Source organism: Nerophis lumbriciformis, linkage group LG01, assembly GCF_033978685.3.
Source record: "Nerophis lumbriciformis linkage group LG01, RoL_Nlum_v2.1, whole genome shotgun sequence".
In the NCBI taxonomy this organism is placed as follows: domain Eukaryota; kingdom Metazoa; phylum Chordata; class Actinopteri; order Syngnathiformes; family Syngnathidae; genus Nerophis; species Nerophis lumbriciformis.
In genome coordinates, this window is record NC_084548.2 from 68,187,501 (window position 1) to 68,203,671 (window position 16,171).

Below are 16,171 nucleotides of genomic sequence, written 5' to 3' on the forward strand. Positions count from 1 at the left end.
GCATCCCAAGAACACCATACCTACTGTGAAGCATGGGGGTGGAAACATCATGCTTTGGGGCTGTTTTTCTGCTAAGGGGACAGGCCGACTGATCCGTGTTAAGGAAAGAATGAATGGGGCCATGTATCGTGAGATTTTGAGCCAAAACCTCCTTCCATCAGTGAGAGCTTTGAAGATGAAACGTGGCTGGGTCTTCCAGCATGACAATGATCCCAAACACACCGCCCGGGCAACAAAAGAGTGGCTCCGTAAGAAGCGTTTGAAAGTCCTGGAGTGGCCTAGCCAGTCTCCAGACCTCAACCCCATAGAAAATCTGTGGAGGGAGTTGAAAGTCCGTGTTGCTCGGCGACAGCCCCAAAACATCACTGCTCTCGAGAAGATCTGCATGGAGAAATGGGCCAAAATACCAGCTACTGTGTGTGCAAACCTAGTAAAGACCTATAGTAATCGTTTGACCTCTGTTATTGCCAACAAAGGTTATATTACAAAGTATTGAGTTGAATTTTTGCTATTGACCAAATACTTATTTTCCACCATAATTTACAAATAAATTCTTTAAAAATCCTACAATGTGAATTCTTGGAATTTTTTTCCACATTCTGTCTCTTACAGTTGAAGTGTACCTATTATGAAAATTACAGACCACTGCCATCATTTTAAGTGGGAGAACTTGCACAATTGGTGGCTGACTAAATACTTTTTTGCCCCACTGTATATATATATAATATATATATATATATATATATAGATGTGTATATATATATATATAAATCTATATATATATATATATATAATATATATATATATATATATATACATATATATATATATATATATATATATATACATATATATGTATGTGTGGGGAAAAAATCACAAGACTATTTCATCTCTACAGGCCTGTTTCATGAGGGGGGGTACCCTCAATCGTCAGGAGATTTTATATATACATATATATATATACACACATCTATATATATATATATATATATATATATATATATATATATATATATAGATGTATATATATATATATATATATACACACATCTATATACATATATATATATATATATATATATATATATATATAAATAGTGAAAAAAGTTTGGACACCCTGTTTGAGTCTTGTTCATGGCAAAATGGTCTTCAATGAATCTGCCACAAATGTGTGATGCAAATATTGACGACTGAACCCACAAAAGCATGTGAAGAACATGCAAAGTCCACAAGGAAAGTTGAGAGACAAGACTTGATGGACGTGTCAGACTATTAAATGTAACAATTTCAGCTCATGACACACAGGGACAGTCGGGTTGCTTCTCCTACCTCTTTGGGCGACAGTATGGAGATGTAGTCCTCATAGATGGAGCGCACCTTCTCCTCCACGCGACTCTTGTTCATCTCCTGCTTCAGGTCTTCACACGCCAGCCAGAACAGCATGTTCTCCTCGCTGTACTCGGTGCGCAGGAACTCACGGAAAACGTTGCGACCCGCCGGGTTCCTCATCAGCTTGTCGAAGGACTGAGACCAGAGGCGCATCTCTTCCGAGGAGGGCTTGGTGCTGGCCGGGGCGGGAAGACTCCGTTACAAGCTCATCGCTAGCCCAATAGCTCCAGTAGACAAGTCACAAACATCTCCACAGAAACGTATATAGTTATAGTTATATGTTGGGTACAGACTACTACCTGGTTCATGTTAGGGACGGTGGTTGGTGGAAGTTAAATAGTTCAATAAATCCTTAGAGTTAGAGGTTTCTGTGCAAACTTGATAGCCCGTGCAAAAGTCTAAACTAAAGTGAGCAAAATAAGGAGCGCAATCTATTAAGTGTGTTTGTCTTCATGACAAATCAGCAGAATATATGCTGATCATCAAAAGTCCCACAATACTGAGAGGAGAAGCTAATATAGTTATTTAGCATGCGCAGTGTGATTTATCAAGACTAAAACTAGGGATGATGCTCGAACCCAATTTTCCCGGTTGTTCGATAAGAAAAGAACCGAGTCCTCGGACTGGAATCCCTTTTTGAGAACCGGTACCCGTTATTGAGACCACGATAGTAAAGAAAAAGAGTTGGTCTTTATTCGAATCCCTGGGAACGAATCCCAAATGGGCAATGTTATGCTCATTCGATTGTAGACTCTTACTGACACCTTGTGGCGATATGAAAATAATACGCGTCATTAGTTTGGGCACTTCCGGTTCAGTTCATGAGACAATTGAGAAGTAGACAAGTTGTGTTAGCTCCTACAAGCCTTGGTAAAGATAAGTCTGTAAGTAAACGGTTTAACTTGATTATGTAACTTAATATTAAGGTGGAAAGTGGTTAAGTTTGATACTAAGATGTTTATTGAAAAACGATTTTTGTGCACTGTTTCAATGGATGTTTTGAGGACTTAAAATGGCTGCAAGTCGTGTATTTCCACCATCGAAATAGTTCCAACACTCAGAAGTATTTTTTGATGATAGTACTGTAATATTTACATATTGTGTATTACATTTCAGTATGTTAATTGGATCACATAGCTTATACATTTGTCATTATGTGTATTTCAGTTTAAAAAAATAAAAAAATAATAACAGTCCAGTGCAAGACAAAGGTAAAGATAGGAAAAGACAAAGCAAGATCAACAACAATAAAGAGCCTAAATGGATAAATCTGCTTTGGAACTTTATTAGACGTCTTGGATTGTTTGCTAGCTGTCTGCCTGTGTGTGTAGTTAGTATGTTCCAATAGCAGCAGAAGTGCACTTTTTGGAGAGCTGTGTTATTTTCAGTTTTGTGCCCATGGGACTGATTTTATTTAACGCTATATTATTATTTATACACCTATAGTGGTCACAGAGACAGGTTGTTTTTGTGTTACTGTATATATTTGTTTTTCTGGAAAATTAATATACTTTGGGTAACAACAGTCTCATATATATATATATATATATATATATATATATATATATTTTTTTTTAGGGGGGTAACAGTCAATATTTATTAATTTATTTTATTTTTTTCTTATAAAATAAAAGTGAGCTTTTGTTAAACCAAATATTGTGTTTTTTGCCATATACAACAACCTATCTGGATTCGATAAGAGAATCAATAAGGAATCGGTTCGATAAGAGGATTCGATAATAGGCCCGAACTCGATAATTTCTTATCAAACATCATCCCTAACTAAAACTGTTCTGCGGCCCCTGTTTTGCATCTTTATTTTATATGTCTGCTGTGCAGTCAAATATAAAAATATTAAGACATATTGTCTATTCAGCATAGGGTTTGGGGATATATATGAATATACTCGATATATCGCGGGTTTGTCTCTGTGCGATTTAGAAAATAACTATCGTGATATTTGAGTATAGGTTCTCACGCAGTTGCATTACACTACATGCTTTTCTCACTCTTTCTTGTCTCTCCTTCTCACATTCGTCACATACTGTACGTATACATACTGTACGTATACGCCCTCGCTGAGCAGAGAGGTAGCGGCATGGGTAACGTTAGCTGTGGTGCGAGTGGTAACGACATTCGTTTCTTGCAACATGCATTTTCTTGCAACTGGAACATTCCAGCACACGCTCGCGGTTAGTGAAGTGAAGTGAATTATATTGAAATAGCGCTTTTCTCTAGTGGCTCAAAGCGCGTTTACATTCAGAAACCCAATATCTAAGTTACATTTAAACCAGTGTGGGTGGCACTGGGAGCGAAAATTGCCTTTTAGGAAAAACACAGACAAAACTGCTTGTAACTTCCGGTAGCAATGTCGTAGAGACATGAAACAAAAACCTCTATGTAGGTCTGACTTAGACCTAGATTTCATACATTGACATCCTTCAGCAAAAATCAACAGTAAGTTGGCAATTCCCCCTTCAAAACAAAAGTTTTGTAAAAACAGTCACTTTTGCCTCTTTGAGCTGTAATATGTAAAATGCCCAAGGACACAACGGCAGTGACTAGGATGGCACAAGCGGGGATTGAACCTGGAACCCTCAAGTTGCTGGCACGGCCGCTCTACCAACCAAGCTATACAGCCCCGATAGTGACAAAAAGCGGGTTCTGTTGCAGATGCGCTGCTTCTAAAATGCCCATAAAAAGTGGTGCATGTCTGCTGCATGTTTTTAAAACATCACAAAAATGTATGCATGTATGTACAGTAAATGAGTGTCTCCATGGTGAAAATGTAGAACACGCAAATACCTGATTTCATTACCCTATTTTTCGTACTATAAATCGCAGGTTTTTTACATAGTTTGGCCGGGGGTGCGACTTATACTCAGGAGCGACTTATGTGTGAAATTATTAACAAATTACCGTAAAATATCAAATAATATTATTTAGCTCATTCACGTAAGAGACTAGACGTATAAGATTTCATGGGATTTATTGATTAGGAGTGAGAGATTGTTTGGTAAACGTATAGCATGTTCTATATGTTATAGTTATTTGAATGACTCTTACCATAATATGTTACGTTAACATACCAGGCACGTTCTCAGTTGGTTATTTATGCCTCATATAACGTACACTTATTCAGCCTGTTGTTCACTATTCTTTATTTATTAGGGACCGCAATGTCCCTTCGGGACAGAGGACCCTATTGTATTTTGTGCGTTTTATTATTATTATTATTATTCCGCCGCCTCTTTGAGCTGTAATTTGACCCCCTTAACATGCTTCAAAACTCACCATATTTGACACACACATCAGGACTGGTGAAAATTGCCATTTAATAAAAAAAATCAAATCCCAAAACTCAAAATTGCGCTCTAGCGCCACCTAGGAAAAAACACAGACAAAACTGCTTGTAACTTCTGGTAGAAATGTCGTAGAGATATGAAACAAAAACCTCTAGACCTAGATTTCATACATTGACATCCTTCAGCAAAAATCAACAGGAAGTTGGAAATTCCCCCTTCAAAACAAAAGTTTTGTAAAAACTGTCACTTTTGCCTCTTTGAGCTGTAATTTGACCCCCTTAACATGCTTCAAAACTCACCATATTTGACACACACATCAGGACTGGCGAAAATTGCCATCATTTAAAAAAAAAAAAAACCCAAAACTCAAAATTGCGCTCTAGCGCCCCCTAGGAAAAAACACAGACAAAACGGTTTGTAACTTCTGGTAGAAATGTCGTAGAGGCATGAAACAAAAACCTCTAGACCTAGATTTCATACATTGACATCCTTCAGCAAAAATCAACAGGAAGTTGGCAATTCCCCCTTCAAAACAAAAGTTTTGTAAAAACAGTCACTTTTGCCTCTTTGAGCTGTAATTTGACTCCCATAACATGCTTCAAAACTCAAACTGGACACACACATCAGGACTGGCAAAAATTGCGATCTAATAAAAAAACCCAACCCCATAACTCTAAATTGCGCTTTAGCGCCCCCTAGGAAGAAAACACAGACACAACTGGGCGGCATGGCGTAGTGGGTAGAGCAACCGTGCCAGAAACCTGAGGGTTGCAGGTTCGCTCCCCGCCTCTTACCATACAAAAAATCTCTGCCGTTGTGTCCTTGGGCGGGACACTTCACCCTTTGCCCCCGGTGCCACTCACACCAGTGAATTGAATGATAGGTGGTGGTCGGAGGGGCCGTTGGCGCAAATTGCAGCCACGCTTCCGTCAGTCTACCCCAGGGCAGCTGTGGCTATGAAAGTAGCTTACCACCACCAGGTGTGAATGATTGATGGGTTCTACATGTAAAGCAACTTTGGGTACTTAGAAAAGCGCTATAAAACTGCTTGTAACTTCTGGTAGAAATGTCGTAGAGACCTGAAACAAAAACCTCTATGTAGGTCTGACTTGGACCTAGATTTCATACGTTGACATCCTTCAGCAAAAATCAACAGGAAGTTGGCAATTCCCCCTTCAAAACAAAAGTTTTGTAAAAACAGTCACTTTTGCCTCTTTGAGCTGTAATTTGACCCCCTTAACATGCTTATGATAAATGATAAATGGGTTATACTTGTATAGCGCTTTTCTACCTTCAAGGTACTCAAAGCGCTTTGACAGTATTTCCACATTTACCCATTCACACACACATTCACACACTGATGGCGGGAGCTGCCATGCAAGGCGCTAACCAGCAGCCATCAGGAGCAAGGGGTGAAGTGTCTTGCCCAAGGACACAACAGACGTGACTAGGATGGTAGAAAGTGGGGATTGAACCCCAGTAACCAGCAACCCTCCGATTGCTGGCACGGCCACTCTACCAACTTCGCCAGCTTCAAAACTCAAACTGGACACACACATCAGGACTGGCAAAAATTGCGATCTAATAAAAAAAACCAACCCCAAAACTCTAAATTGCGCTCTAGCGCCCCCTCGGAAGAAAACCCAGACACAACTGCTCCTAGGAAGAAAACTCAGACAAAACTGCCTGTAACTTCCAGTAGGAATGTCTTAGAGACATGAAACAGAAACCTCTATGTAGGTCTCACTTAGAACTTAATTTCATATATTGACAACCCCCAGCAAAAATCAACAGGAAGTTTGCAATCCCCCTTCAAAACAAAAGTTTTGTAAAAACCGGTCACCTTTTTTTCAAACATTAACTCCTCTGAGCGCGTTTGTCGTGTCGGCTTCAAACTAGCACATGAGAGAGATTGAACCCTTCTGATTAAAAGTTGTTCAAAGAGTTTTAATTACTGCTCCGGTTTGGATTTTATGTGCCGTCTAAGTCGGTCCCGTCCATCGCTGCTTGCAGCTTTCATTTTAAATTGCCTTTCAAATGTCTATTCTTGGTGTTGGGTTTTATCAAATACATTTCCCCCAAAAATGCGACTTATACTCCAGTGCGACTTATATGTTTTTTTCCTTCTTTATTATGCATTTTCGGCCGGTGTGACTTATACTCTGAAAAATAAGGTAGGCTTTTTTGCGCGTTTTTTGGCCCTAAAACCTTTCTACGGACGCTGACCTGCTACGCTGGCATGTGGCGGGCGCAGACTCACCAAGCTTCACAGTTTGGTATGGTTTCCATCTTGGTGTCTTGCGATTTCCTCTTCCTCCTACGCCGCCTCCTCTCGTCTTCATTCCTGACGGTGAGACTGACATGATAAAACGGCTTTCAGACAGGAACAACACACACACACGCGCGCACACACACACACACCAGGATGTTATGACAACAGTGAAGAGCAGGGTGTGAGAAGTCTTAAAAGTCAATAACGCGACAAAAGAGGAGTTGAATAGAGAAGTCAAAGTGAGGAGGTATCGAGTCGTACCACGAGCAGCTGCAGCAGCAGCACCAGCAGAAGCAGCAGGCACTCGGTCGCTGGGAGTTCTGGGTGGTGATCAAGCCTCGCTCCGGCGGCCCGCTCAGCGGCGAGGCCTCGCCGCGACCCACAACCATGGCCAGCTCGCCCTCCCCTCGCTCAGCCGGGATGGGACCAGTGTACTGCAGACACACGAGGGCAAGGTCAACTTTGTTCTCTTTTCATTCACCTTGAATGCACACTCTACAGCCTGAGAACCTAACCCACAACCCCGTCACAAATACCAATTTCATTCAGGTTACATAACGGCACCTGTCGGCTCCCACCAGTACCCAAAATTGGATGGATCAAAAAAAAATGTAGAGATTTTATAACCTTAAACAAAACATATTATCGGCGGTCACTCGAACGATGGGGATGCCTGTGCGTGACTTAGTTTTACGTGGTGAGACTGGTGCACAGACAGTCACCACACGGTCCTTGACAGAATCGGGTCAGGGTCCAGTGGCATGGAGTCCAAGACGACTGGGGACCCTTTTCTGCCGCAGCCTTCTTCTGCCATCGCAGCCGTTGTGGTAGTTCTTAAAACTACCGTCGCCGTTGAGGTCTTCACCGTATCCCTGGCTAGGGGGCAGTCAGGTAACTAGGCCACCTGGGGCAACAGTAGTAAAGGGGTTAACCTCCTAGTGCCCCAAGACCCCATAGAGCAGGGGTGCTCATTACGTCGAGCGCGAGCTACCGGTCGATCTCGGAGGGTGTGTCAGTCGATCACCAGCCAGGAATTAAAAAAATAGTCCTAAAAATTAGCGATCATAAATCTTCACTATGACGTCACTTTCGTCACTTGATTGACATTCACGGCACCCGAGGGTCTTCTGAGAAGACGCTGGCTGCTGCCAGCTCATTAAAATTACCGACTGGAAGGCGAGAAACACTTTATTTCAACAGACTCTGGCGCCGTACCTGTCGTCAAAACTCCAAAGACCGACTGCACAGTTGCACAGTTGCGCTAACAAAATAAGAGTCTCAGAAAGCTGGCGTGCACAAGCTAGCAAGCTACGGAGTTTGCCGACAATGTATTTCTTGTAAAGTGTATACAAAGGAGTACGGAAGCTGGACAAATAAGATGCCAAAAACCAACCACTTTCATGTGGTATTGGACAGAAAGGAGGACTTTTTTTCTCCTCCATTCGAAAAAGGCGGACCTTATCAGCACCACTGTCTGATTCCTATCAATGCAAGTCATCAGAATCAGGTAATACACCAACTTATATTCTTGTCTTCATGAAAGAAAGGTATCTATATGTGTTAAACATGCTTGTATTATCTTTAAACACCTTTAACTTATTAACAATATTAACTATGTGTTAAACATGCTTGTATTATCTTTAAACACCTTTAACTTATTAACAATATTAACTATATGTGTTAAACATGCTTGTATTATCTTTAAACACCTTTAACTTATTAACAATATTAACTATATGTATTAAACATTCTTGTATTATCATTAAACACCTTTAATTTTTTTAACAATATTAACTATGTGTTAAACATGCTTGTATTATCATTAAACACCTTTAACTTGTTAACAATATTAACTATGCTTGTATTATCATTAAACACCTTTGATTTTTTAACAATATTAACTATATGTGTTAAACATGCTTGCATTATCTTTAAACACCTTTTACTTGTTAACAATATTAACTATATGTATTAAACATACTTGTATTATCATTAAACACCTTTAATTTATTAACAATATTAACTATATGTGTTAAACATGCTTGCATTATCATTAAACACCTTTAACTTGTTAACAAAAACATATATTTCATAAATAAGTAAATATAAATTATATATATGAATGAGGTAGATCCCCACGACTTGATCAATTGAAAAGTAGCTCGCCTGCAGAAAAAGTGTGAGCACCCCTGCCATAGAGGAGCCTCCACTGCCGGACGCACTTTAACGTCATGCCCAGGACGTAACAAAACATATCCTCAATACTAGCATTACCTGAACCCTAACCCAAAACCCAGTCTCAGCCCCAACCTTATCCCAACTCTCTAGTCCAAACCCATCCATTTTAAACTCTTACAGACTTTTGAACAGCTATGCTGATAAGGAACACATGTATGTATGTACCGTATTTTTCGGACTACAAAATGCGGCTGCTAGACTTTTGACAAGAACAAGAAAGTTTGATCATATTACACCTATACTAGCTCACCTGCACTGGCTTCCTGTGCACTTAAGATGTGACTTTAAGGTTTTACTACTTACGTATAAAATACCACACGGTCTAGCTCCGTCCTATCTTGTCGATTGTATTGTACCATATGTCCCGGCAAGAAATCTGCTTTCAAAGAACTCTGGCTTATTAGTGATTCCCAGAGCCCAAAAAAAGTCTGCGGGCTATAGAGCGTTTTCTATTCGGGCTCCAGTACTTTGGAATGCCCAGTTAGAGATGCTACCTCAGTAGAAGCATTTAAGTCCCATCTTAAAACTCATTTGTATACTCTAGCCTTTAAATAGACCCCCTTTTTTAGACCAGTTGATCTGCCGTTTCTTTTCTTTTCTCCTCTGCTCCCCCCTATCCCTTGTGGAGGGGGAGACACAGGTCCGGTGGCCATGGATGAAGTGCTGGCTGTCCAGAGTCGAGACCCGGGGTGGACCGCTCGCCTGTGCATCGGTTGGGAACATCTCTGCGCTGCTGACCCGTCTCCGCTCGGGATGGTTTCCTGCTGACCCCACTATGGACTGGACTCTTACTATTATGTTGGATCCACTATGGACTGGACTCTCACTATTATGTTGGATCCACTATGGACTAGACTCTCACTATTATGTTAGATCCACTATGGACTGGACTATCCCACTATTATGTTAGATCCACTATGGACTGGACTCTCACAATATTATGTCAAACTCACTATGCACTGGACTCTCACTATTATGTTGGATCCACTATGGACTGGACTCTCACTATTATGTTAGATCCACTATGAACTGGACTCTCACTATTATGTTAGATCCACTATGGACTGGACTCTCACACTATTATGTTAGATCCACTATGGACTGGACTCTCACTATTATGTTAGATCCACTATGGACTGGACTCTCACTATTATGTTAGATCCACTATGGACTGGACTCTCACTATTATGTTGGATCCACTATGGACTGGACTCTCACAATATTATGTCAGACCCACTCGACATCCATTGCATTTGGTCTCCCCTAGAGAGGGGGGGGGGGGAGGGTTACCCACATATGCGGTCCTCTCCAAGGTTTCTCATAGTCATTCACATCGACGTCCCACTGGGGTGAGTTTTTCCTTGCCCTTATGTGGGCTCTGTACCGAGGATGTCGTTGTGGCTTGTGTAGCCCTTTGAGACACTTGTGATTTAGGTTTAGGGCTATATAAATAAACATTGATTGATTGATTGATTGACTATAAGTCGCAGTTTTTTTTCATAGTTTGGCCGGGGAGCGACTTATACTCAGGAGCGACTTATGTGTGAAATTATTAACACATTACCGTAAAATATCAAATAATATTATTTAGCTCATTCACGTAAGAGACTAGACGTATAAGATTTCATCGGATTTAGTGATTAGGAGTAGAGATTTCCGATAATATCGGCCGATAAATGCTTTAAAATGTAATATCGGAAATTATTGGTATCGTTCTTTTTACCATCGGTATCGTTTTTTTAAATATTTTTTTTAATTAAATCAACATAAAAAACACAAGATACACTTGCAATTAGTGCACCAACCCAAAAAACCTCCCTCCCCCATTTACACTCATTCACACAAAAGGGTTGTTTCTTTCTCTTATTAATATTCTGGTTCCTACATTATATATCAATATATATCAATACAGTCTGCAAGGGATACAGTCCGTAAGCACACATGATTGTGCGTGCTGCTGGTCCACTAATAGTACTAACCTTTAACACTTACCGGTAATTTTACTCATTTTCATTAATTACTAGTTTCTATGTAACTGTTTTTATATTGTTTTACTTTCTTTTTTATTTCAAGAAAATGTTTTTAATATTTATCTTATTTTATTAATTTTAAAAAAAAGGACCTTATCTTCACCATACCTGGTTGTCCAAATTAGGCATAATAATGTGTTAATTCCACGACTGTATATATCGGTATCGGTTGATATCGGTATCGGTAATTAAATGATAAATAAATAAGAGTTGGACAATAATATCGGCAAAAAGCCATTGTCGGACATCCCTATTTAGGAGTGACAGATTGTTTGGTAAACGTATAGCATGTTCTATATGTTATAGCTATTTGAATGACTCTTACCATAATATGTTACGTTAACATACCAGGCACGTTCTCAGTTGGTTATTTATGCCTCATATAACGTACACTTTTTCAGCCTGTTGTTCACTATTCTTTATTTATTTTAAATTGCCTTTCAAATGTCTATTCTTGGTGTTGGCTTTTATCAAATAAATCTCCCCAAAAAATGCGACTTATACTCCAGTGCGACTTATATGTTTTTTTCCTTCTTTATTATGCATTTTCGACTTATAATCCGAAAAATACGGTATGTAGCTATTTTTTTCGGACTATAAGGCGCACTTAAAATCCTTTCATTTTCTCAAAACTCGACAGTGCGCCTTGTAACCCGGTGTGTCTAATGTACGGAATAATTCTGGTTGTGCTTACCCACCTCGAAGCTATTTTATTTGGTACAGGGTGTAATGATAAGGGTGACCAGTAGATGGCAGTCACACATAAGAGATACGTGTAGACTGCAAGATGACGCCAGTAAACAACACCAAAACTTTAAATTGAGAATATAGAACACTACATACGGCGCTCAAAAATCTGTCAAAATGTTTTAGTACGACTTTGGTAAGCTATGAAGTTGCACCGCTTGATGGATTGTACTGTGCTTCAACATAAGAGTATTATTATGGTGTGTGTATAAGGTAAGACATATTATCTGGCGTTTTGTTTCGCAATGTTATGCAAAAGCAACTGTTCTTACCTTCTGGTACCTGCTGATCTGTATTTGGGATCTGCATAAATTCAGAAAATTTGCGCGTTTTCATCTTTGTAGTCAATAAGCTTCTTCTTTTTCTGTATCTTCTTGTTATGGGACATCCATCCTCCGCCGTTGCCATTTCTAATATAAAGTAGTGTAAAGTTCTTACTTATATCCGTCAGTAAACTCGCCATGAAAGCGCTAAAACATACCGGTGTAGTGAGTTTACATTATTCACCCAAGGAACTTTAGTTATTAGAGAGTTCCGGCCGGACGGTTTTTCACGGGACACATTTACGGCCTTGTTGTTGCTGCTCTGTTGTTGATTGAAGTAAAGTCTGAATGTCATTAAACAGTTAGCGCCATCTTTTTACACCTCTATCCACTCCCGTCCTTGCACGCTACACCGCTACAACAAAGATGACGGGGAGAAGACGCTGTCGAAGGTGAGCCACGTAAATAAGACCCGCCTACAAAACGGTGCATCCTGAAGCGACTGTCAGATGATGTGTAAAACATCATCTATGCAACATTTTGACCAAAGAACCACCATTACATGTTATGTAGACCAGTGTTTTTCCAAACTTTTTTGAGCCAAGGCACATTTTTTGCGTTGAAAAAATCCGGGAGGCACACCACCAGCAGAAATCGTTCAAAAACGAAACTCAGTTGACAGTAAAAAGTCGTTGTCGCAATTGTTGGATGTGAATTTAAAGCATAACCAAGCATGCATCACTATAGTGTTACGGCTCAGGCTCCTGCCAACGCCGCTCATCCGTCTGTGCGCACCTCGGGACACGCCCACGGGTGCGCACATCCAGGGACGCGCCGCGTGCGTCCCCGCCCTGCAGCAGCCACCAGCTGCAATCACTCGCTGGCAATCTTCACACCTGGAACTGATGAGGCCGAGCTGGTTAAAAGACCAGTGGACCCTAGGATCGAGGCGGGAACTTAGCTTTCTCATGGTGTACAGTAAGCAACAAGCTTTATGCTATATTCGTGTTTCCTCTCCGTGCCTTGATTTGTCCCTAGTTTCAATGATGCCATTTCTGTTTGTCATGTATAATTTTGTCTATTTTGTGTTTATCCTTGAATAAACAGGTCAGTTTCTTGTTACCAACCATTGTGTATTATTCACACTCCCCTAATTCAGCTGGCTAGTTGTTATCAAGAGTACTAAAACCCTTTTCAACATGATTCTGACAACTAAGTAGGCTAAATAACTTTAAACTTTAATACATGCTCGGATAGGCCAGTATCAGTATCGGATCGGAAATGCAAAAACAATATCGGTATCGGATCGGAAGTGCAAAAACCTGGATCGGGGACATCCCTATGCCACAACGCTCGTCAAATATAATAAAAAAATAATATATTTTATTTGTCACGCACTTTTGCTTTAAATAAATGTTAAAATGCTGCAGTACGAACGAATATTTAAAATACAAGTTTATAGACATTAAAACAGATGAAAGACTAAAACACTATCAGTGAAGCATAGGAAACACACACACACACCTCAACACCGCCCACCTCAACCTCCTCATGCTCTCTCAGGGAGAACATGTCCATAATTCCAAGCTGCTGTTTTGAGGCATGTTAAAAAAATAATGCACTTTGTGACTTCAATAATAATTAAAGCTGCAAGCAGCGTTGGTCGGGCCCGCGTATTTGGCAGGTGCTAGTCCTAAGTGTCCCAATGCTTTTGTCCAGTTTTCGTCCCAAGTGTCCCAATACTTTTGTCCAGTTTTAGTCCTAAGTGTCCAAATACTTTTGTCCAGTGGTATTCCTAAGTGTCCCAATACTTTTGTGCAGTGTAAGTGTCCCAATACTTTTGTCCAGTTTTGGTCATAAGTGTCCCAATACTTTTGTCCAGTGGTAGTCATAAATGTCCCAATACTTTTGTCAAGTTGTAGTCCCAAGTGTCCCAATACTTTTGTCCAGTGGTAGTCATAAGTGTCCCAATACTTTTGTCTACTTTTAGTCCGAATTGTCCCAATACTTTTGTCTAGTGTACCTGACTTGTCTGCATTGTGTGGGCACGCTGGTGCTGCCTGCTTTTAAGCAGCCATCTTGAAAAAACAGCAGCATCAGCGCAGAGGTTCTTTGAAGGGTCATAAAATCAAAACCGGAGCAGGTATCAAAACTCTTTCGCCAACTTTTAATCAGAAGGGTTCAATCTCTCTCCTGTGTTAGTTTGAAGCCGAAACAACAAACGCGCTCAGAGGAGATAATGTTTGAAGAAAGGTGACCGGTTTTTACAAAAATGTTGTTTTGAAGGGGGAATAGCAAACTTCCTGTTGATTTTTGCTGGGGGTTGTCAATTTACGAAATGTAGGTCTAAGTTAGACCTACATAGAGGTTTTTGTTTCATGTCTCTCCGACCTTCCCAGTGGGAGTTACAGGCAGTTTTGTCATTTTTTTCTTCCGAAGAGCAGTTTTTTCTGCGTTTTATTCAAAAATTGCGCTAGAGTGCAATTTTGAGAATTGGGGTTAGGTTTTTTATAAGATCACAATTTTTGACAGTCCTGATGTGTGCGTTCAGTTTGGTGAGTTTTGAAGCGTGTTAAGGGGGTCAAATTACAGCTCAAAGAGGCAAAAGTTACTGTTTTTAGTACTTTTTTGTCTTGAAGGGGGAATTGCCAACTTCCTGTTGATTTTAGCCCGACAATGTACTATTATGAAATGTAGGTCTAAGTCAGACCTACACAGAGGTTTTTGTTTCATGTCTCTCCGACCTTCCTAGTGGGAGTTACAGGCAGTCTAGTTTTTTTTTTCCTAGGGGGCGCTAGAGCGCAATTTTGAGTTTTGTGGTTCGGTTTGTTTTTTTTTAAAAAGGCCATTTTCGCAGGTCCTGATGTGTGGGTCAAATATGGTGAGTTTTGAAGCATGTTAAGTGGGTCAAATTACAGTTTAATGTGGCGGCGGAAGAATAAAGAATAAAGAATAAAACCTTACAAATTCAATAGGTCCTTATGTCCCATTGCATAAGGACTCCCTTTGGGAGTCCTTATGCAATGGGCCATGCGGGCCCTAAATATGGCAGTGCCATGTTGGCACTTTTTTTCCCATAACTTGAGTTGATTTATTTTGGAAAACCTTGTTTAATGCATCCAACAAAATTAGGCATAATAATGTGTTAATTCCACGACTGTATATATCGGTATCGGTTGGTATCGGTAATTAAGAGTTGGACAATATCGGCAAAAAAGCCATTATCGGACATCTCTACTTTTAAAGCATGAACACAAGCAATAAGAAACTCTCACCAGAGAAAGTGGACAAATATGAAGAATTAAGACGCACGGCAACATTTTTAGAACGTCATCTGTTGCGTAAACGTTAGCTAACAAGGGGAAGACCAGGGTCTTGCGACAAAACCGACCTAGCCTTAAGACCAAAGTCCCGACTTTGAAGAACGGCATTGGAAACATGAGCGCTCACCGCAGAGAAGACGAGTCAATGTGGACGCTGGAGGCAAAACCACGGCGCAGCTCCCCTTCGCCGTTGTCTCCGAGCTACAAAGACTCCATCAGTCAACATGCCTTCCTTTGGGTTAGGAGGAAGAGAGGCGCTCATTGGCAGACAGGAAGTAAAAGAGGGGGGGGGTTGATTGTGACACTTCTTAGTTTCGCTGTGAAACTTGATGAATCAGACTTGGCGTCGATTCCCCGACACAGTGTGCTGGCTACCGGACAAAAAACTTAACATTCTTTCCGTCCTTGGGAGGTGGGACTAGGGCTGGGCGATATGGCAGTATGATGATTCTACGTGTCTACTTTAAAACATTCTTCTTCAAACTGCATTAATATATGCTACTTTTAAACTTTCATGCAGAGAGGGAAATCACAACTACCGTATTTTGCGGAGTATAAGTCGCACCGGCCGAAAATGCATAATAAAGAAGGACAAATGCATATA

General features: G+C 40.4%; 1 protein-coding gene across 6 annotated transcripts in view; it reads right to left on the reverse strand.

The window, feature by feature from the left end:
* rgs19 (regulator of G protein signaling 19) overlaps positions 1–16,171 on the reverse strand; it is a 72,687-nt gene that overhangs the window by 9,208 nt on the left and 47,308 nt on the right. For 4 of the 6 annotated variants that reach the window (XM_061924933.1, XM_061924969.1, XM_061924949.1 and 1 more), the window contains 3 exons: positions 7,228–7,400; positions 6,955–7,050; positions 1,330–1,564 (listed from right to left, as the gene is read on the reverse strand). In XM_061924933.1, coding sequence (XP_061780917.1) covers positions 1,330–1,564; positions 6,955–7,050; positions 7,228–7,400 — 504 coding nt within the window. Of the gene's footprint in view, positions 1–1,329; positions 1,565–6,954; positions 7,051–7,227; positions 7,401–15,694; positions 15,823–16,171 lie in introns of those variants that run through there. The other 2 variants (XM_061924977.1, XM_061924942.1) reach the window with 2 other exon arrangements.